Genomic DNA, 23,519 nt, shown 5'->3' on the forward strand with positions numbered 1-23,519 from the left:
GCTTTCTTTTTTCTATTTTAGATTTTAAACTACAGTAGAGACCTCGACACTAGACTTGTTTAGACGACCTCACTGAGTGGATAATAATAAATTATTTGAAGATGGTACTGATAAGGTCTCTGGAGTACACATGATGGGCCAGGCTAAGGTTAGGGGCAATAACTTTTCCTTAGGAAGTTTGGTTTACTAGGTCTCCCTTAGAGTTAGGCCCTTCATCCCTATTACTTGTTTAAGGGAGATTTCAAGTGCATTCAGAGGGAAAGGGAGATGATTGTGGAACTCCTACTATGAGCTAAGTGCTCTTATGTTAACTCCTTAGGCTTGACATAAAAACTTCATTCAGGGAACAAGCCCGATCTCCTGTGGGGAGTGGGGAGGGAGCCCTCTCAGGAAGGCTGAGGCCTGCCTGTCTGTCCTTCCCAGTACTGGTGGTGGTGTGGGACACACCACTGGGAAAGCTAAAAGGCCTAGCCTATCTAGGTAAGAAGAGGCGGCCTTGGATCCCCCAGGGAGCAATCAGCTGGCTGCACAGAGTGGGGAGGGCCTTGAGCTGGTCTTTGAAGAATTAGGGGGATTTAGATAAGCCGGAAGGGGAGGGGGCATTCCATTGCCGGTTGCCCAGCATCAGGGCCAAAAATGAACAAAGGCCTGGGGGTGGGCAGGGCAGCCGGCATGAAGGGCACTTGTTGGAGCAGGGGGCAGCTGGTAGGGAGCGGGGTGCCAAGCATGGGTGCCTGAGCCCACTGTCAGACCCGGGGAGTGCACGGGAGGGAAGTTTGTGAGCTGGAGAAGGGTGGGATGAGAAGAGATCTGTGAAAAACGTGGGTGGCAAGGGGCGAGGGCTGGACTGGAGAGGCTGAGGGAGACCAGTGGCGGAAAAGCTGCAGCAACGCAGGTGGGAGGCGCTGAGGGCCTGGCCCCCGAGGCAGGAGGGGAGAGCAAAGGAGGTGAGGAGGGCTTCAGAGATGGCCTCTAGGTTTCCATGGTGAAGGACCAGAAAATAAGGCCAATGGGAGGCGGGGAGGGGGCAGCCTTAGAGGCAGGAACAAGGAGGGGTAGGGTTGGTTTGGGCCACGTTGATAGCAGTGGTTCAAAATGCTTTTCTGTTTCTTTTCTGCTTATTTTTAAAGGGAGAGGGTAGGCTTCGCTCATGGTTTTGTATCCAAAGTTTCAGTGGCTCTCTGGGAGGAACTTCAGTGGAGAATCCTCAGGAGCAGAGGAATGATCACAGCCCCACGGTTCCTTCTGGTTATTTTTAAGATTCTAACCATCCCTGTTCAGGCCGGAATTTCCAGGAACTGGCTGCTGCCCAGCGCCAACTGGTCCCTCCCAACCTCCCACTCCCTGCAGGGTGGGGCCCCATGGGTGGAGGCTCCTTAGGGTGGAGTTGGGTGGGTCTCCAGTGATAGGGAGGGCACTGAGCAGAGGCAGATGAGAGGCAGTGTGGCCTCACGCAGCCCTTCTGGATTTGATTATATAACACTTCACAGAGGAGAATTGTGAGGGCTTAGGCGAGGCCTTGTGAGATATGTACACAGCAGGATTAGACATTATGGGTATTTTTCAATTTATCTTGGGTTGCCTGCCCTTAAAACTAAAACACAAAATTGTCAGAGAGCATAAACAAGTGTGTAACCCTAGTAGGGAAAATGATTCGAGTTTGCTGCAGTTTCTCTAAGAAGGGTGTAGAATGCCACTAGCCAGATGGCCTTGAACTTAGAGGGTAGCATGGGTGTGGGTATCCCCGCCCCCAGCCCCACTTTGCCAGGCCTCAGTTTGGAAACTTGTCAGGCTTCTGCTTGGTTGTTACCTTTGCACCTGTCCTTATTGACAAGCAAAATCAATTGCTTCACTTGGTCTTTCCGAAGTACAGGGTGTGGGCAGAATCTTATCTGAAGCCATGTCCTGTTTGGACAAGTTGGACTTGCCTTGGCAACTCTCCATAGGGTGGAGCAGATGGGTGGAGGCAGGAAAGTAAAATTGGGTGGCTTGTTAGCAGAGAGAGGAGAGAGGGTGGGTTGTTTGCTCACTGGATCATTATATTTCATCTGAAACGAACTAATTAACTTCTTTCCCATTTATAATACACATTAATGCAAAATAACTAATTCGTGAGGGGCGAAGATTTAGAAACACCGCATGGAATTTTTCTCCTTTTCAAACCAGTCATAGAAGAGTAAGACAGGTGAAAATCACAGAGTGGCATGAAAATTTCCAAGAATGTCCAGGTAGGAAATTCCAGGTAGGTGCCAGTGCTTAGCTTTGTTTCAGGGAGCCTCCAGCTTAAAAATGCCTGCTGACATCTGTTGCCTGTCCCCTGTATTTCTGGCTAGGGCAACTGTCCTTAAATAATACTTGAGCCATTGGGGGATTTTGAAGGATTTGGGTAAAGAAACGAAGAGAGAAAAGTTTCTCTGGAAAGGAAGTTTAGCTACAGGGATGTTGCTTGCCTGCCCAGTTTTCCTAGCCAAGAACTACACACACACATGCACACACAGCCTTTTTTTTTTTTTTTTTCTTTTTTTGCCTTAAGTTCCTTTGGGGAGTAAGGGTGGGGGAAGATAACATGTTTTCTCTTTTAAAAATCCAAAAACTTAGAAGAGTTGAAAGGGAGGCTTAGCGATGGTGTGTTAGTGTGTTGCTCCGTATGCCTAGCCGAGGCCAGCTGGGAGACGGAAGTTTGCTTGGAGGAAGGCAGGTGATTTGGAGCCTCGGGGTCAGTCCTGGGTTGGGGAAGATAATGCAGGCACCCTTTGAGGATCTGTGGGAAGAAATGAGGGCATGGAGAAAGGAAGAAATAGGGAGATGAGAAGGAACGTCAGAGGCAGGTCTTGCTCTAACCCCAAGAAACAGGGAAGAAACTGCTCCTGATACGTACACATTCTCTCTCCACCTTCCTCCTCCCTCAGGAAGGGGCAGGCAGTTGTCTGTAAGGTCGTTTCTGTAATAAATCATGCTCTAGCCTCCAGGCAAGCTGCTTTCAGAGGAGGTTTAGTAACCCCCTAACCTCGTCTTCCATGAAGGACTGTGTGTGTGTTTCTAAGCCTTGCAGCTCACCTGCAGCCCCGCCCCCCACCCCATAAAGCCATTGTGCATAGGCCTCAGACACCACTGGATAGGGCTCCAAAGCAGGACTGCATTACTTCTGAAACTTCATGTCAATGATTCACCAACCCTTTTAATCTATAATCACGCAGTCTTGCATTTTGACAGAAATTTGACCCTTATTTTAACATCTGAAAAGTCAGAAGTGTAGGTGGAAAGAGCATGAAGGGAAATCTGTTTCTCCTTTTTGAGGACCATTCATTTTTATTGGCCTTTCTCTGCAAAATAACACAGCTGGGGAAGATGGCATTTGCTCCAGTTATGGAAAATTATTTTGGCGGTGGTGATGTTCCTGTATATTTTTGCTTTTAAGCACCTCAATAACTTAGAATTTTTCATAAAAACAATTTTGCCCTTCACCCCCCTTTTGGATGCAGTTTTGTTATCCTGGTATTGCTTAGTTTAGCATTAGAATGTATTTCTAAGACTAGCTAATGTATTTCTAAAGCTAGCTAAGCTAGTTAAATATAATGAAGATGTCAATGTGTTTATGATTGGAAAATAGTCGTCAGAAAAAAATAGAACCACATTTAGAGCCTCCTCTTCTCTGTGATACCCACATAAAATGATTAATAGAATTCCTGAGCCTGGTTAAAACCCACTAGGTTTAAAGACCGAGAGGTTGGCCAACTGGATTGATTTACTGCCGGTGTCCTGGTCTCTAATGTCTGTTTTAGTGCGCCACCTACTGATTGCCGTCAGTACTGTATGATAGATTTTCTAAGCATTTGTGGTTTACTTAGCATTCTTTCAGAATGGTAATAACCCCAGTGCACTGAGCCGCCCATGGGTACCAAAGACTGCCAAGTTTAGGGACCCTAATTCTTCCAGGGCTTAAGTTACTTCTCAGTTATGTGGAAGGCACGTTGAAGACTGTACGGTCACTCTTTTATTATTGTAGATCAGAACCTGTAAACAAATCAGTACCAATGACATAAGTGGTCCCTGTAGTCAGAGATATGGGTGCAAAGTATAGAAATTTTTTGCAAATACATAAACAGAAGCCTCATTTCTGTTCATGTGTTTGATTCTCTTTCTAAATTTGGTTCCTTCCTAGCTTGGCTTCCCCATCTTGTCTTTGTTAAAAGTTTTGATTATGGAAATAATAAACTTGGCCAGGTGTAGTGGCTTACACCTGTAATCCCAGCACTTTGGGAGGCCGAGGCAGGCAGATCACTTGAGGTCAGGAGTTCGAGACCAGCCTAGCCAACATGGTGAAACCCCGTCTCTACTAAAAGTATAAAACTAAGCCAGGAGTGGTGGTGCGTGCCTGTAATCCCAGCTACTCGGGAGGCTGAGGCAGAAGAATCGCTTGAACCCAGGAGGCAGAGGTTGCAGTGAGCCGAGATCGTTCCACTGCACTCCAGCCTGGGTGACAGAGTGGGACTCCATCTCAAAATAAAAATACATATAAATAATAAACTTTAAAAATAGAACACAGATGTGTAGAAAGCTGTCCCACCCACCGCCACTCCCAAGAAGCTCCTGTTAACAGTTTCGGTTGTGTGGTTCCAGACATTTTCTTTGCATGTCCTTTATCTTCTTGTTTTATATCCTGTGACTATCACTAAAAGCATCATCATTTAAAAGCTATTATCAGAAGCTACCAAATTGGAAACAAAGTGCTTGTAGACATGTGAAATAGTGAGTTTGATTCTATTCTTTGTGATATTTGAATTTTGCACAGACTTTTTTTTTAATGTCCAGGGATGCATTATTTAGTTAGGAATTTCAAAAATAGGTATTCTAATCCTATCATTCCTTCTTTGTTTATTAACTTAAATACTTCTGTAATAAGAACATCCCTTCATCAACATTTGGATTACTTTGAGGTACATTTCTGGGCAAATAAACATACCTTTGTAATTATTTTTTAGTAAAAGCAAATCAGGTTTTGTTAGTGCCAGTGTTTTTTTGTTTTTGTTTTTGTTTTTGTTTTTTTTGAGACCAGAGTTTCGCTCTTGTTGCCCAAGCTGGAGTGCAGTGGCGCTATTTGGGCTCACTGCAACCTCCGCCTCCTGGGTTCAAGCGATTCTGCTGCCTCAGCCTCGCGAATAGCTGGGATTGCAGGCGTGCGCCACCACACCTGGCTAATTTGTTGTATGTTTAGTAGAAACGGGGTTTCACCACGTTGGCAAGGCTGGTCTCAATCTCCTATCCTCAATGATCCGCCCACCTCGGCCTCCCAAAGTGCTGGAATTACAGGCATGAGCCACCACGCCCAGTCAGTGCCAGCGTTTTATACTAGACTGTGTTTCTCTTAGGATTACAAGTCTTGCATTTCCTTAAACTTAGATAAAACAAAAAATTAAAGAACAATAGTGATTTAAATAATGTCTTAATGATAAAAAGATGTAGCACATTAATGTGTAATTCATTTCTAAAAGGATTCAGTAGTCGTTGCTGTGGCCATTAGACAAAGTCATTGAAAGCTGTGTGAGCTAAATGGTAGACTTAGAATTTGAACCAAAAGGAACTCCAGAGCCCATCATCTTAATTTATTCTGCTGTGCTGCAATTAGTGGTCGTAAAGAGTGCAGGATGACATGAAGTGTGGAGATGCTGGCCTCGCTCAGAAGCTGTTGTTGCAGTGGTACAGTTGTGAAGTGTCAAGGCCTTATATGAGACCTCATACAGGATGTAGGCAGCTGTTAACTTTGAAACTGAATCTAGTCTGAGTTTTATTTAAGGATGGGGGATAGACCTCTAAGGCTAGTGTATGTTAGCAAAGAGGCAAACACCAGACATTTTTGCTCCGGAAGTTGGAACCAACACATTTAGTGTTGTGTGTACGGAATATACATCCAGATTTTATGTGCATATGGATATAAATGAGGGCAAAAGGAGAGTGTGTGTGTGTGTGTGTGTGTTTTAATCTCATTTGATAGACCTAAATCCTTGAGAAGCAGATAGGGAGGCATGCTCTGCATTTTACAAATGATCACTCTTGCCCCATGGCTGCGTTAGTTTGTAGCCTGCTTGAGTCTCAAAACCATGGCTCCTTCCTTATACACCTGAGAATGTGAATGCTTTAATTTGGAAGCATTTGCATCAAGATACTCTCTAGTGGGATAGATGAGTCTGGAAGAGTGAATTCAGTGTAAAAAGCTGGGGGTGAGGAGGTGGGAGGCTGCCACAGGGTGACCAGCCGTGAGTCAGGGCTGCTAAATGATCTGACCTCATTGATGTAAGCAGGAGACCTCACATCTTTTGTTTATGGTCCACTGTGAGGCACTGGACAACAATTCTTAGAACCATGTTCATCCGTACAGCTGCTAGGCTGGGAACTGGTTAATAATAGATCCCAAGACACAAAAGCGTTTTCATCCCTCATTATGAAATCATCTATTTTTCACTGGCTGTTGCGGTTAGTTCTTGCTGGAATACATAAGAGGGTAGTAGCACCATTGATTTGAGCAGCTTGGTATCAAATTGTGTTTGCAGATTACAATACACCCTGTGATGGAGGAAAATACAATTTTGAAGTCAAGGCCTTATGTCGAGTTATTGATGAAATTCGTGTGTTGTCGTGAGATTCAAAACAGGCTTTCTTCAATGAATCAACGAAGCACAAGAACGACATAGTATCACTTCCATCATTGTATATGAAGATATCTTAGTATAAACCCGTAGAGCACCAACACAACAAATTATAGGATTGCTATCATGGAGGTGGGGATGGGGGTTTTTAACACTGAAATACAAGAAGTAATCCAGAACCCGGGATTCCTGCAGCTTCTTCAGCTGGAACTCACTCTAGAACTTGTTCACTTTGCCACTCAAACCAGGGTGATCTATAAAGACCTTACCTCTAACCAAAGCGCTGAGCACTTAAACCAAATTTGGCTAATGAGTGCCTGAAGTCGATTTCTGAAAGTGTGTCTAGTAGCAGGACAGTGTTTCTGTAACTGAGGAGACACATTTGAACATTGAGCAGACTGAATATTTCGTCCTGTGAAGAAGCAGTTGGCTGGATGTAGATTGGTGTTAGAAGTGGACTATACAGAACACAGAAGAAAATAGAAAGGATGGCAAGCAGAGAACAACAGAAGAAAAGGACAGGACAGGATCGAGGTGGACATTTCCTTTACAATAGGCTCATTTCCTAATGAGGAGAAATCTGAGTGAAAACAAGCTAATATTCTTCATATGTGAAAAGTGCTTAGAAAACAATAAGAAGTGGTGGAGGCTGTCAAGCCCTAAGTAGGCATTTCTCAAAAGAAGAAATCCAGATGGTCAATAAAGCTGAAAAAAAATAACTTCAATAACCAAATCAATTTAGAATAAAAATCATTTGCCATCTTGAGACTTAACAAGTTGGCAAGGTGTTTATCTTTTATAACACAAGTGATAACACATGTTGCTGGTGGAGATTTGGGGAAACAGGTGGTATTTTATTAATGAAAATAATAGTTCGTCTTTGCCAGGTGATGCATCAGGCGCTTTGGGAAATGTATATACTTCTCACCCAGGAATTCCCCTACAGAAAACTTATCCTAAAAATTAATGGTGTGCAGGAGGATATATTTAAAGAGGCTCATTGCTGTTTGTAATGGCGAAAGTTTAGAAGCAACCCTAAGTGCCTAATAAAGAGGAAGAAGTTAAGTAAACTGATGTGTTCACACAGTGGCACGGGGGATTTGATGGTGCAGAACCATACTTACTGTAAAAGAAACATTTTCACATAAATTGTTCAGTGAAATGTTAGGTAATAAATACCATGTACACTGTGAGCCCAGTTTTAAAGAGGGTTTGTTAGAATAAAAATGAAATTTTAATGATGGTTGGTTCTAGGTTTTCTTTCTGCTTGTCTTTTTTTCCCCTAATTTTTCTGTGACCGACATCGCGGAAAAGGGAAGGTGTTTAACAATCATATGTAATCTGAACCCCTAAAGAGTTGCACGGCAATCCCAAGCAAGCTTTGGCGCTCAGAAGGGGCTGTACATAGTGTTGCAGAAAAGTCAGGGTTTCTGTATTGAGTTAGAAATGCTGGTTGGCTCTCATCTGGTTATGACCATGGAGTCTGGTTTTAATTATGTAAATGGCATCTTTCATAGGTAAGGGAAACAAATTCCAGCCATTCCAGGGGTAGGGGAGAAAAAGGAGTAGAGAAGTGGGGTGAGGAGTATTATATTTCATTTTATTATTTATTTATTCATTTATTTATTTATTTTTTTGAGGTAGTGCCTCGCTCCATCACCCAGGCTGGAGTGCAGCGGTGCCATTTCGGCTCACTGCAACCTCCGCCTCCTGGGTTCAAGCGATTCTCCTGCCTCAGCCTTCCGAGTAGCTGGGATTATAGACGAGTGCCATCACGCCCAGCTAATTTTTGCATTTTTAGTGGAGACGGGGTTTCACCATGTTGGCCAGGCTGGTCTCGAACTCCTGACCTCAGGCGATCCGTCTGCCTCAGCCTCTCAAAGTGCTGGGATTACAGGGGTGAGCCACCTTGCCCAGGCTATATTTTATTTTTACTAGTTTGTATTTAAAGTCACCTTGAGACTTAGATGGATACCTTGTTTTGTTTTCTAGGCCGAACACCAGAGCACCCTAGAAGGTTTAACTAAAAGAATGCTCATGTTTGACCCAGTTCCTGTCAAGCAAGAGGCCATGGACCCTGTCTCAGTGGTAAGTTTTCCAAGATTGAACACCTCGCCTTATTTTTTCCAAGTGATGATAACATTATTGTGTGTTGAATTATTCCTTGAAATCATGGCCGGACGTGGCGGCTCACGCCTGTAATCCCAGCACTTTGGGAGACCGAGGCGGGAGGATCACCTGAGGTCGGGAGTTTGAGACCAGCCTGACCAACATGAAGAAACCCCGTCTCTACTAAAAATACCAAATTAGCCAGGCGTGGTGGCACATGCCTATAATCCCAGCTACTCGGGAGGCTGAGGCAGGAGAGTCGCTTGAACCTGGGAGGCGGAGGTTACGGTGAGCCGAGATAGCAGAGATCGCACCATTGCACTCCAGCCTGGGCAACAAGAGCGAAAGTCCGTCTCAAAAAAAAAAAAAAAAATCACTCATTGCTTGACAGGCATTTCATAGGCAAACTTTTCTCAACGCCACCAGGTATGAGTGAGCTAAATACTGTCCTAGCAGCTGTGGATCCTTTAAATGGGATCTGCGCTTCCTTAAGACCCGTGCCCGGTGTCCCCCTAAGATATGATCAGCATAGAACTTAGGCCACAGGTGAATCCTCTCATGACAGAAGTAAGTTTACAAAAATTCCTCAGCCCTTTTGTGTGTAAAAATATATTAAGAATAGGATGATTTGCTTAAAAACCAATGACAACAGCCATATGGAGCTGTAACTATATGAGATGACTGAGGGAAGCCAGCGAGAGAAAGACTTGGCAGTGAGGACGGAATCTCGTTTACTTGGAAGAGTCTGGCTGGGTAGGAATTACGTTCATTGTCCTTTTCAGCACCTTAGCGCTAAGCCACCCCCTCATGGGAGCCAGGCCACTGGCTGCTTTTAGGCCGCCAGGGACTAGTGAGGAGTCTGGGGTTTCTGCAGGTACAACACCAGTGCCATGAAGGTGAGACATGGTGACAGAGGAAGCTGTCTGACTTCAGAGCAGGGAGTGGTTTCAACTTGAGGATTCTGGTTGAGTGAATATTGAATAACAAGGCAATGCTCCCACTCTGTCTTGCTCTTTTCTTCCACGGGCTTGGAAAATATTCACAAGGGGGAAAACTTGGCCCGAGTTGTGTATCTGAAGGTTGGTAATGACACGCTTGCAAAATTAGATCATCCTTATGCATGGGCTCTGGAGGTTCCTGCCAAAAATATTTATACAAGACACGGGGGTCACGCCGAGGCCCTTGGAGCTGAGTTGCCATGGATATTACTAAGCCAGTAAAGTGTTTACCAGTATCTATAATGCAAGTTAAGTCAGAGGGGCTTTAAGGAAATAACATTTACATTCCAGCATGATAACTGAATAACCAAGTGTCTGAATATGGTAGCAACTGAGCAATAAGGATTTTATTAATCAAAAAACTAAATTACTTTTTGAGATGGACTCTCACTCTGTCGCCTAGGCGGGAGTGCAGTGGTGTGACCTCAGCTCACTGCAACCTCCGCCTCCCAGGTTCAAGTGATTCTCCTGCCTCAGCCCCCATAGTAGCTGGGATTACAGGCGCCCGCCACCACGCCCGGCTAATTTTTGTATTTTCAGTAGAGGCCAGGTTTCACCATGTTGGCCAGGCTGGTCTTGAACTCCTGACCTCAGATAATCCACCCACCTCAGCCTCCCGAAGTGCTGGGATTACAGGCATGAGCCACCGCTCCTGGCCAAAAAACTAAATTACTTCGAATGTTATTCAGTGCTGTCATTGTATTCATCAAATCCCCCTCCCCGGCATCACTACATGATCACGTTAGAGGAAAATGAAGGTATAAAATTTCCCCATTAATTATATTCTTGAAATAGGAATAGGTTTTTAGCACTGGAGAATATGATTCATTTTACAATTGGTGCAGAGCCATCAGTGAGGCATTTTACTGTTCAATGTACTTCCAGTGCTTTTAATCAAGCATGAACATAAGGCTCAAGAGTCTAATATAAAGCTAAAATGAAGATCCACATTGCTAAATTGGTGTGATATATATAATTAAGTGCAAGGAAATGCACTTAACCGAAAAAAAAATGTGGAATAAAACGAATTTGAAGTAACTGTTAAACTTGTATTGTTGTAACGTATTAATACATGAAGTTAAAATATGTAGAACTGATTTTGCAGTTAATGGTCTTTTTCTCCTTCATGTGCTAGATTTCAACTGCAGCTGACACTTTTAGAATTTAGTTTCACCAAAAGTTACTGTCAGTCCTTTAAAATGAAGGTTTTTTTTTTCTTTTTCTTTTTTTGGTTTTAACTTTCTTCAGCAGGAAGTATTTTTTTCTTAATTCAGTGCAACCTCAGTTAACAGAAACATTTGAGCAGTGGGGTGTTAAAATGATTTTACTTAAACAAATTAAAAAGCTTTTGTTTCCACTCTTAAGTGTTCAAATTTCGTCTTTCCTGCCTTCATAGGTGAAGTATATTGAACCTCATTTATTATTCCTTTTTCTTTTTAATTCAGTCTTTGACCTGAAGGTCAAAGTCTTTGGCTCTTCAAGTCAACGTTGTAAACATTAAGGCACAATAGGACATTTGTAAAAGTATTTTTAATTTCTATAGATGAATAAAAATATTTTATGGTAACTTATTTCTCCCCCTCTTCCCACCCCCTAAAAGGATAGCACAGCAGAAACAATCGCTTGTTTGTGCTTTTGCTATAGGTTAGAGAAAGTGAGGACGTGTCATTTCCCTCTTAATCAAATATAAGCCCTCATACTGTTCTCCACTAGCCTTGTGCTTTGAGGCTTGGGGTCACCCTGTTAAAATTTGCTAGAATGAGGAACAGAGGAGACTCTCCCTCCCCAAGTCTGTGCCTTCAGTCTCTGCTACTTACATCCAGCCAGTGTTGGCAAAATCACCAGCAGCTCCCCAAGCTTCTGTTTTTTTTTGAAAAAATTATAAAATATGAAACTGTGTGTAAAAAAATGCGCATGTACATAAATCTTTTTTTTACCATTTCCCAAAAGATTGAAAATTAAAGGATTTAATTCAGGAAGTGAGCAAGGAAACAAATTGTAAAAAAACAAAACAAATCAAAAAACAAACTTTAAAAGTATTCTTCTATTCCTGTGGAAAGATTACTTTTGAAGAAAGGATTAATAATATTCTGTTATCTTCGGTCATCTAACAGACTCCTTATAGATAGGAAAGTATGTCACATCAGTAATTTCCTCTGCTCTTTTCTAACAGAAACTTTTCATGGCTTTTTCAAGCCTGGTGGAAAGAGAGCTTTCTACCTCTGTTTGCATGGGGGTGCATGCCATTTGCTCTTCCCAGAGTGTGTGTTTATACACGCACCATGCCTTCCTGTGCCTGGAACCCTCTCTTGGATGAAGATTCTTTTGACTTGACCTGTCATGGACATTCACTTTTTTTCATGTTGATGAATAGTGAAATAGAGATTTCATCCATGTTTCCATCATTCCGTCCACTGAAACTGTCTTATAATGGAAAGCTCGCCAAAACTATTCCTCATAAAATGAGAAACTATTGCAATTATCACCTTAGCATAAAGTGATAGAGCTTTGGGAAATTATCCAAACGTGGTACCTCTTTCCCTGTTGCAATTAAAATCACTTTTTCAAAGTTCAAAATAATTAGTATATTATTCTTCACTTTATCAGTAATAAAAACCTGCTAAGAGAGTGTGTTAATTTACTACACATTTATCAAGTATTAATTGAGCACCTATTGCAGGCCCTCATCACCTCACAGTGCAGTGAGAAGCAGCAGTCAATAAGTAAATGCACACTGTGCAGGGGTGTGAACATCTGAGTACATGTTACAGACGGAAATAACTCTTATAGCAGATCAGTGGTTTTGTGGGGTTTTTTTTTGTTTTGGTTTTTTGTGTGTCTTTTTTTTTTTTTTGGTTTTGTTTTGGTTTTGAGACAAGGTATTGCTCTGTTGCCCAGGCTGGAATGCAGTACCAAGATCACTGCAACCTCAAACGCCTGGGTTCAAGCAATCCTCCTCCCTCAGCCTCCCAAGTAGCTGGGACTACAAGCAAGCACCACCATGCCCCACTACATTTTTTTTTTTTCTGTAGAGACAGGATCTCACTATGTTGCCCAGGCTGGTCTCAAACTCTCGGCCTTAAGATATCCTCCTGCCTCAGCCTCTCCAAGTGCTGGAGTTAAAAGTGTGAGCCACCATGCCTGGCCCAGCCCGTTGTTTTAAGCTCTTAAGATCCCTAGTGGGGGCCAGAGGCAGAAGCGGGAAAGACCCATGTCTGTGTCTTGTCTTTGGACTGCTCTGTTCCAGGACACAGTGTCTCTTGGACTAAGCAGCATGCACAGAGGGCACTGGAGGTCCATCCGTGGCCAGAGGCACATTTTTTGCTTCATCAACATTTGTCTCTGATTTGGATATGGGGGCCAGTACAGCCATGCTTGTATGCATTGCTTTGATAGAACATAGGAACTGTCTGGAACAGAGCGGGGAAGACTGTTACCAGGTTGTACCTGCCCAGAGCTCACACCCTGCCGTGTCAGTCCCTACACGGCACCAGATTGTTGGAAGCTGATTGCAAAAGCTTGTGTGCACCACCCAAATAAAGTGAACCAGCTTGAGGGACCACATGTCTTCACCCTTTTGTGAGGCAGTTGGGCTGGAAACAGTTAATTATCTGCCCAGAGTTGGGTGTCTGTGTCCAAATGTGTCTCTCCCCACAGTTAGTCTTGTACCTTACAATAATCGCACATCCAATAGAGGGAATGAGGGCATTCATTTGAGAACAGACTTATCAGCAAACCGCATAATGTTGATAAAGCTTAGCTTTATGTGTGGCTTTTTCTGTCTTAATGGCTTGAGAAACCTGAGAATATTATTAAATTTGCAAATCTGGAGGTTCTAAATTCCTACTCTCCCAAAACTCATCCCATGCATAGAAAAATCCAGCAATGACAGCAATAAAACTGTGTCCTCATTTTGCTTCCCATTTAGCTGCCAATAACTGTTGGCATTAAAATCTAGGTCATAGGGAGGTCTTGGAAGAACAGGGCTGAAAATAAGGGAGAAGCTACATTTTCGTCAATAGAAACAATGCTGCCTCCCATTTCCTAAAGTTTTTTCCTAGTACCAGAACCATTGCCCTTTGGAGAATTATATAAAGCACATTAGACTTTAAGACTAGGCGAAATCATTCTCCTTCCTATATTTAATTACTCCCTGAAACCCTCCAATGTACATGATTTATAATGGATTTATTTTGTTGTTGTTGTTAATGAACCTTGTGCCTCTTTTAATAATACCCATCTTAATATTTAAATTTAAATCTATTTAATACTTAATGTTGCTATCTTTTGGACCTCTTGCGTTGGTACTGTGCATGCCTGGCTTTAAAGAAAGGTAGAGAATCTTTTCTTCATTTGATCCTTGATCTATAACTCAAAGCCGTTTTTATGCATTTTGTGTTTTCTGATTTTATATCCTTCATGTTCTTGTTTTTAAGCAGTGTTAGTAGTGAAAACTGGCTGCGTGTGGTGGCTCATGTCTGTAATCCTAGAACTTTGGGAGGTTGAGGCAGGCAGATCACTTGAGCCCAAGAGTTCGAGACCAGCCTGGACAACATGACAAAACCCAGTCTCTACAAAAAAATACAAAAATTAGCCAGGCGTGGTGTCATGTGCCTGTAGTTCCACTTCCTCCGGAGGCTGAATTGGGAGAATCATATGAGCCCAGGAGGTCGAGGCTGCAGTGAGCTATGATCATACCACTGCACTCCAGCCTGAGTAACAGTGAGACCCTATCTCAAAAAAAAAAAGAAAAAGAAAAGAAAATTCTTTTTCCCTCCTTTAAATAGACCTTTAGTATCTTTATTTTCTATCTCTGTCATTTAGAGCATTGCTATTCAAAAGGTAGCCTAAGTTCCCTTGGTCCACTCCCCGGTAATTCAAAATTTGCATTTTAACGAGTGCTCCGGGGAGATGGATGTGCACGGTAAAGTTTGAGAAGCTCTGGTTGGGAGCATTAGAGCCTGTGACAGTGAGCATCTTTTGTATAAGCAGGGACAAGAAGGGATTTCCAGGATGGCATGTGTATAAGCTCGTTGTGTAGGTTATCCCATAACCTTGATCTTAACCATGAGGACCTGACATCCAAACCAGATAAAGATAAACACAGTTATGTGATAAAGTTTCACTGACTGACTCCTCTGTAACAGGCTGCTCCGCAGGCCTGGAGCAGGGACTGGGCATCTGGAATTTTAAAAACAACACAGATGATTCCAATGCATAACCAGCCGAGGATTCGCCCAGACCAAGCCCAGAGAGGAAAGAGGGTGATCTCAGTAGGAATCCCTATCAAAACCACTGCTGCCCCACAGTCATAACTCACAATAGTGGCCACCAGAGGGGCCAAGGAGACCCAGAAATTAATAGTGCATTTACGCTGTTTAATTACAAGGCACCATTGGGTTTTCTTGGTTGCATCCCAAGTTAGTATTGCCTCTAACTCTTAAACACATAGGGTATTAGAGCTGGAAGAGAAGCACAATATGTTGTTTATCACTGTCACTGTCACTGTCAGACATTCAAGTACAAAGAATTTTCTGCAGGTAAGCAGGCTTGACATGCAAAATTTCAGTTTCCCTAAAATGCCTAGTAAAGATAATGGTTTATGTTGAGTTTAATTTTTTTAAAATTAAAAATTAGGTTGCATTCTACAAAGAAAATTTACAACAAAATGTTAGTTAAGGAATAGAAGTAATTTAGGTGAACTCCATGGTCAAGGATAGTGCCCATTGTGTGAAATTATGATGACTGGTTTGTATTTAAAGCTGGCAGATGAAAGTTAGGTTATCCTGATATTTAAAGAGAGAAAGGTGTTTGAAGATAAATGAGGTCAGTTGTGGACCAGATCTTGGGAAGGAAACAGACTCTTTTGTCTCTTCTGCACTCCCTTGTTTGTGCCCCAGCCTCATTTGATGAGTGGGTAGCAGGGTATAGAGGAGAGAACACAGGGCCTCAGCTTGTGTGAATGACTTTGAGCACCGCATTTCCTTATGTGAGTCATATCACGTTAGCTGTTTCTTATAGTTCCGTGTCATCCACAGACTTGCCATTCAAGTCTACAGCTTCATTCAGATTCTGAATAAGAACATTGAGCAAGTTAGGGCCAAGGACATCATTGCCGCAGTGAGGGTGGCCTTCAGTACAAAGGTGTGTATGGTGACTGACCCCCTCCTGGTTTGCCTGAGACTGTAGAGTTTCATGGGATGTGGGACTTTCAGTGCTGAAACTAGCACAGTTCCAGGCTGACTAGGATTGTTGGCCAGTCCTAGGCATGGATTGTACAGCTGCTGAAGCCCATCAGATGAAAGGTACTGCCTATCATGCAGCCCCATTCTTGCTTATTATACACAAGTATGATGAGAAATCAATGTCCTGCTGAAGTTGAAGACACTACTTACCCTGAGAAAGAACTGTCCTGCCGAAGTTAGACATCAAAGCTAGAGAGCATCTCCTGCTCATCAAGAAACCCCACCAGAAAAGCAACCAGGTTGGTTTGGCTTGACTGGTTCTTGTGATCCCCAGCTCTGACTCCTAATGATAATGGCCCCCAAGCCTGGGCTATCACCTGTCTTAGAATTTTGCCAGGTATCGGCCTTAATGTTTGACACAGGAATCATCTTAGGATTAAATTTCAGATTTTTCGTCTGCAGTAGTGACCACATTGATCTTAGTTTTAATATTTTTGAGACCGCCTCTCATTGCATTTTTAATGTTGAGACCACCTCTCTGAGCATTTTTTTAAGGTCACATATATATCGAAATCTAAACTATTTTGTAAAGCCCATGTAAATTGTTAAGTGCCTTGTTAGCATATTTTTCTTAATTCATGTTTCAAGTAAATGGACTTATTTGGCTGTTGACACGTTTTCCTTTTCTTTTCTAATAGTCATACCCATCTAATTACATGGAATCCATGAAGCCTAACAAGTATGGGGTCATCTACTCCACACCATTGCCTGAGAAGTTCTTTCAGACCCCAGAAGGTCTGTCGCACGGAATACAGATGGAGCCAGTGGACCTCACGGTGAACAAGCGGAGTTCACCCCCGTCGGCTGGGAATTCGCCCTCCTCTCTGAAGTTCCCGTCCTCACACCGGAGAGCCTCGCCTGGGTTGAGCATGCCTTCTTCCAGCCCACCGATAAAAAAATACTCACCCCCTTCTCCAGGCGTGCAGCCCTTCGGCGTGCCGCTGTCCATGCCACCAGTGATGGCAGCTGCCCTCTCGCGGCATGGAATACGGAGCCCGGGGATCCTGCCTGTCATCCAGCCGGTGGTGGTGCAGCCCGTCCCCTTTATGTACACAAGTCACCTCCAGCAGCCTCTCATGGTCTCCTTATCGGAGGAGATGGAAAATTCCAGTAGTAGCATGCAAGGTAAATTCCGTCACTGCTCCATGCTGCTGCACTTGCTTAGCGTACTGGCGCTTCACCAGATGGGGTGGGTGAGGAAGCATGGGGGCAAGAGCTGTTGAACTCTTCAAAGGAAATACTCATCTGCCTAAGGCATTTCCTTTTTTTTTTCCTCCCCTAAAGTGTTGATACTGGAAGAGATCCCAAGAATCAGGCTGTCTGTTTGATACCATAAGATGATTACTTTCACTATGTAATAGTCAACTTGGGGATAGAAAGAATCTTGACTTTATGTTGCTTTCTTGAATACCAACATGGTTCTAGGTACAAAAGGCATTTAATAAATCCTTTTTGATCGCGGCGAAAACTAATGGTGATCAAAAGCTACCTTGTTTATCAGCTGGTCATAGACAGAGGACTAAGGGGTTGAAAGGAAATAATCCAGAATTATAAGAACGAATCATTTCAGGGCTGGTGTCTTAGAATCCAGGTCCCTATATTTGCTGCTTACTGGCAAAATAATGGTCAGGAGAGGCGAGAATCTCCCACAGATTTGTTCCTGCTATAATCTGCCAAAGGCAAATAAACCTGTCATATCTGTGTTGTAGGTAGGAGCTATGCAGTAAGCTTTTAAAAGCTGAAATTGGTAAACTGTACATGAAGTGACTTTTCTATTTTTATTTTTTAGTACCTGTAATTGAATCATATGAGAAGCCTATATCACAGAAAAAAATTAAAATAGAACCTGGGATCGAACCACAGAGGACAGATTATTATCCTGAAGAAATGTCACCCCCCTTAATGAACTCAGTGTCCCCCCCGCAAGCACTGTTGCAAGAGTAAGTATATTTAGGTCTACCCAGCATTTGCATAGTAGCGTGCATCTTGGAACCTGGAGCAGAAGCACAAGATTTCACACGTGTGATGTGGTGTGGATGACCAGGAACGGCTTGTGATCTGTGGCCGCCACTGGTCCAGTACCACTGGTCAAGATGGGAGAATCTCTCCAAAAACAATATGCTGTTACACTGACAACGTTATGACAAAAGTTACATCAAGTTTTCATGGAATCAGTCATCCATGATTTTGCACCTTACCACATGAATTATTTTTGTTTTTTTTCCATTCTTCCAGGCTATGTATACTTAGTTTTTCCATGATGAGAATCCTTGTATAGATTAAACTTGGTGTTCTGTGGATCATGTAAAGTTTTCATGTGGACACACATAGTCCTTACAGAGTGTATAGTATCCTGTAGAATTGCTATCCAGTAGGAAGGCTGTGCAGTGTTGGTCAGCATCCAAGCACCTGAATGGTGGTTTCTTATAGGTCTAACATGGTATAATGTGGTAGTTGCCACACACAGCTTCAGTAACCTCATTTGTGGGATCCTGCTGTAGATAACCTTGACCTCCACCAGTGATTACACTGAAGGCTGGGTTTGTAGTTGCTAAGAAGATGGTTTTCGGGTCCAACAAGGATCCCACCTCTGCTCTCTGCCATATGTATGATCTTGGACTAGTCACTTAATCTTGCTGCCCCCATTTCTGTTTTCATTATTAATTGTAGTTGTGATTGTCTTGTGTTATGGTGCTTCAACATTGGATTCAGCAGCCAGCTTCCTAGTACAAAGGCAATGATTACCTCCACAGGGTCCCTTCCATTGTCCTCCTGCATCATTTTCCTCCAACTTGAATAAATGTTCTACCCACCTTTCTCCTTTATCTTCTCTACCCCCTGTACCCCGCTCCCTCTCACAATTAACTCTACAGCAGAATGTGAATTCTCTGATTTTAGAATAACTATTTTATGGTAACTTCAAATATATCCTAGTTGTATCCACATTCAGCTTGGGTAGGTACCTTCATAGTAGCTCATGGATTAATTGTCCACTGCACCCAATCATAGTCATTTTTGGTTTGGGTTGTCATATGCTCCCCAATAGATGAAGAAGAGAATAACCCTTAGCCGACTTCATCAGCAGGTAGGGAGAGAGTCTCTGATGGAATTATATTTCATTATTCCTCACAATTGCATAGTGCCCTCTTCCCTCAAAAAAAACCTTCCCAGGTGTTTTCAAAGGAATTATTTTATTCCTCCACAACAAGCATGTGGGAGTCGGAGCAAAAGGCGAAGTGATTACCTGAGACATTAGATAACTCGCCAATATTCACACTGCTAACAACTGAGGGGCCTTGGGCTTGATCTCCTGCTTCCGAATCAGGGCTTTTCCTGCCATCTTGTCATATCCAACCCATTGCATCTGCTCATGCACTCAAGTGAAAGGAAAAAATGACTAGGCAAAATGGACACATCTTGGAGGTGGAATTAACTCTTTTTTTATGTTGAGGGATGTTTCTGGCAAGGTAACTAGCAACGTGGCCTGCACTTATAGTTGTTCCTGCATGGGTGATGAAAGAGATGCTGTAAAACTAAATAAAACCAACTGCCTCCAAGGGAGGGATCCGTTGACTGGACAAGTGTTATTCCAAAGTCTGGGTTATTATGAGTTGCAATGTAAAACATTACATAAGAAGATTTGAAGGCAATATTCTGTGCTCTGAATGCTGCTCAAAAGAAAATACTTTTCTCTTATTTTAAGTAATATTCTTTTGATGATCTCAAGCTCAGTGGCTTTTAATGATTAATGAGTAATATGCTTATTTTAATGCTGACCTAAGAATGCATTCTGCTTCTCAAAAAAATGCAACAGATTAGCCACAGCTGGGACATGTACTCTTTAAGTAATGTTCTCACAGATGTGATTAAGTAACGTCTTGGAGTATGCCCAGTAGCAGCCCACGTAAGAAACCAGCTAGCCAGGAAAGAATCACTTGAAACTAGGCACCCAGTACCACTGCAGTGAGGCAGCCCCAATAATATTTGCCTTAAGAAACCCTTCCTTTCCAGAGGCAGACTTAAAAGTACAGCTTTGAAATCCATTTGCTTGATTGTGGTGTTGCAACTTTAGGATTATTTATAAAGGCACTCAAAGGTACCTCAAATTCTTTTTGTTATAGATTTACAAAAAGATTTCTTTGTTCTAAATATACAAAGCTATATTTAGAACAAAAAGCATAAGGATCAGATTTCCCTATTGAGTTGTGTATGCGAATTATAGCAAACTTAAGAGGGGCTGTCTCAACTCAAAACAGTGGACAGATATCTTATATGTATTAGCTCTGTAACTTCTTGGTTATAATAATCCCAGACCATCTCTTTGAAAATGGGAGTGGAGACCAAAAAGTGTGAGATCCCAAGACTCTTAATCTAGCCTTGGCCTAAACCAACATCATTGTCTTCAGAGATGCGGCAGGTAACTGTGCTCAGAATGTTTGAGGGACACAGCTCAAGCAGAGATATCCTGGTTTGGGGACATCCTCAAAAAACTCATGAAATTAAACAACCGTAGGGTACAAAGTTACAAATGGACTATTTTGAACCTGAAAATATTCATGGCTACCATTTATAGCTTTATCTTGGGAACAGACATTGTTCCGAGATATAACCTTCTGAGATAACATTATTATCATCCCCAGTTTACAGAGAGGAAACTAAGACACAGAGAGGGCGAGATCTTGGTCCAGGATCACAGAGACTGTCAGTGACAGAGCTGGGATTTGTAACTGGAGCCCACAGCCTTTCAGTGCACCTTTATGTGTAAAATAAACAACTGGAAAGGGCAATCAGAATGACTGCACAGAAACGGTTAGATTCCCAACCCATAAAATCCAATAACTGGGAGAGATTTCTAAAGTTATCTGAGAAAGATAGTCTCCCAGTATCCCAAAGACATATAAAAGTTTTATAGTTAATAATTAAATTTCTACCCCAGCACTTTATTTCCTGAATTTCTTTTAATGGAGATGAAATATTTTCATTAGATGGCATTAAAGCTGAAAGTTAAAAATAAACTGAACTTTTTTCTTTCTATTGAATGATTTTTAAATGAATAATTCAGCCTTATAAAAACTCTGTCTGTAAACCTCTCACTTTGCTGTGTTCTCTGCTGTTTGCACATATATATATATATATATATATATATAAAATTGAAGTCCTTGTTCTTTTCTCCCTCCTCACTACTTTATGTTCACTTTTCCATGTATCTAAACTTGGCCTATTTTATCCATCTCTACCACCCTTCCAGGTATTAGAGTAGGAAGGTAAGAGTCAAAACTGACAGTTTCCTTTGCTCATAATAAAGCATGAGCAGTAAATAAATAAATAAATAATTTTTTTAAAAAAAAAAGCATGAGAAGTAAGGTCACTTAAGAAACACACCTTTTATTCTTTTTCTAGTCACTTCTTAGCATGCCTGAAAAAGTGATTGACAAGGGATGTGTATTCAAATATTTACCAAGACAAGTTTTATATCAAGAGACTCCCTTTTGATTTTTATGGATAAATTTCTTTTATTCTTTTTTTAAGCTCACGAGTTAGAGTGTTTACTCTCATCAAATTCTTTTTTCCTTTTCACACACCTTTTTTCTCCACAGACACTTAGGCAAAGTAGTCCTGTATTATATGGAACATTTTAGGAGCTATAGATTCAAATATGAAAGAGAAAGAAGTCTTTCATTACAGTTAGAGGCCAACGACATACACTTGTGATATATCAAGTAATTAGTCATTAGGAAAGTGAATGAGCAGATTAGAACATTATAATTACTTACATTAATCAGCAGGGGAAGCCTGAGGAACTTAACAGACTTTTCCCAGCTCTTCCTCCATCTCCCTTTTCTCTCCACCACCTTCTTGCTGAAAAAAAGAAAGCTTAGATTATAAGATTTTTAACAGGATTTGGTTTCTAATCCACCCAGGGAAGGTGCAAACTCAGGAATGAGAGAGAAATCAGGAAGGTAGGGAGAACGTCAGGCATGCCATGGGGGAGCCGGCACCACGTGAGCCAGCATCATGGGTGACCACAACACTACATTGAAATTCTCCCTCATACAGGAATCACAGTGACAGTGGAGGTTTGAGTTTGTGAAGACAGCAATGCCAACTTTTTTGTTGTTTTTTGGAAGAGCCGGCATTTGAAAATTGCACATGAATTGGCAGTCTCTAAGGGACTCCAATTAAATGCCAATTACATAAAGGATAAAAACGTAGATATACCCTACAATGTGGTTTCCTGAGACTTAGGAGTTTGATCTTTTCCATTTTTCCCTAGCCAACAATAATGAAAATCAGAGCAGCCTGTGAAAAAATATAGTGTTCAGCATTGCCTAGAACCACAAGATTCTATAAGTAGGCAAAAGTTGACTGAGGGAAAGAGCCTCCCCAGCACTCGGCGCCTGCCTCTAGCATAGCACTTAACCCTTCTTACTGTCATTACTTATCTCCATGTCTGTCTCCCCCTAGAGTGTGAGCTCCTCGAGGGCAGGAACCCTGTTTTTATTCATCTTTGTGTCCCGGTGCCAAGCACAGTGCCTGGCTCATGGTAGGTGCTCACTCAATGTTTGTTGAATGAATATAGCAGTGCTTCTTGGGTTGATCAGCTAATTTCTTTTTGTTTATTTTGTTGGGATTTTTTGTTTGTTTGTTTTTGCCCAGTGTTGTTAATGCTTTTAGTAGACTGATGAAAAAGGAAGAGCGTGCTCTCAACATTTGGCCTGTAACCTTGGCTTTCACAGGAATCACCCTTCGGTCATCGTGCAGCCTGGGAAGAGACCTTTACCTGTGGAATCCCCGGATACTCAAAGGAAGCGGAGGATACACAGATGTGATTATGATGGATGCAACAAAGTGTACACTAAAAGCTCCCACTTGAAAGCACACAGAAGAACACACACAGGTAATAGAAACACCAGACCCACTTCATCTTTCTTCTTAAGAAGTATTAGAATGGAATGCAAAGGTTGTTATGATGAAAGTTTTCAGGCATCTTGAAAGTTACCACAGTCATCTCCAGATGTGTCTTCTCCAGATTAGTTGTGCAGAATGAAGATATTGCTAATGATTTGCCTTTGTAATAAGTTAGAATAGATTCAAAGTAATCCCCAAAACAAGGCCACTCACAATCACTTGCAGTTCTGTGCTCTCTAGCAAAGGAGGGAGAAAGGGTTGGAGCCTTCGCCGCTGGAATGGGGGAAGTGCTTTCACAGTCAAGGATGTGGCCTTCCTATGAGCTGTTTCACATACCTGCATTGTAAATTCATGAGAGCGAACAGTCTTTGTGCAGCACAAATTAATGCAGCAGTTTAACACAATTCAAATAGAAGACTGTCCTTGAAGGAAAGAAAAGTGAAGAAATGTGGTTAATATTTGTCTTCTAAACTTGAGGGAACTCTTACGCCGTTGCCTACCATATTTGTTCTAGGATTTCTTCCATCTCGCCCAATACTGAATATAGAGCATGAGCAGCCAGATCATATAAAAGTCATTACATGGCCGAGAAAAATGTGAAATTGGTCTCAGTG

General features: G+C 42.2%; 1 protein-coding gene across 1 annotated transcript in view; it reads left to right on the forward strand.

The window, feature by feature from the left end:
* The window catches only part of KLF3 (KLF transcription factor 3), a 36,902-nt gene that overhangs the window by 7,905 nt on the left and 5,478 nt on the right, over positions 1 to 23,519 (forward strand). The window contains exons 2-5 of the mRNA XM_031010254.3: positions 8,637 to 8,732; positions 16,635 to 17,121; positions 17,786 to 17,936; positions 22,734 to 22,894. Coding sequence (XP_030866114.1) covers positions 8,676 to 8,732; positions 16,635 to 17,121; positions 17,786 to 17,936; positions 22,734 to 22,894 — 856 coding nt within the window. The 5' untranslated portion in view covers positions 8,637 to 8,675. The remainder of the gene's footprint in view (positions 1 to 8,636; positions 8,733 to 16,634; positions 17,122 to 17,785; positions 17,937 to 22,733; positions 22,895 to 23,519) is intronic.

This window comes from Gorilla gorilla, chromosome 3 (genome assembly GCF_029281585.2).
Source record: "Gorilla gorilla gorilla isolate KB3781 chromosome 3, NHGRI_mGorGor1-v2.1_pri, whole genome shotgun sequence".
NCBI classification, from domain to species: domain Eukaryota; kingdom Metazoa; phylum Chordata; class Mammalia; order Primates; family Hominidae; genus Gorilla; species Gorilla gorilla.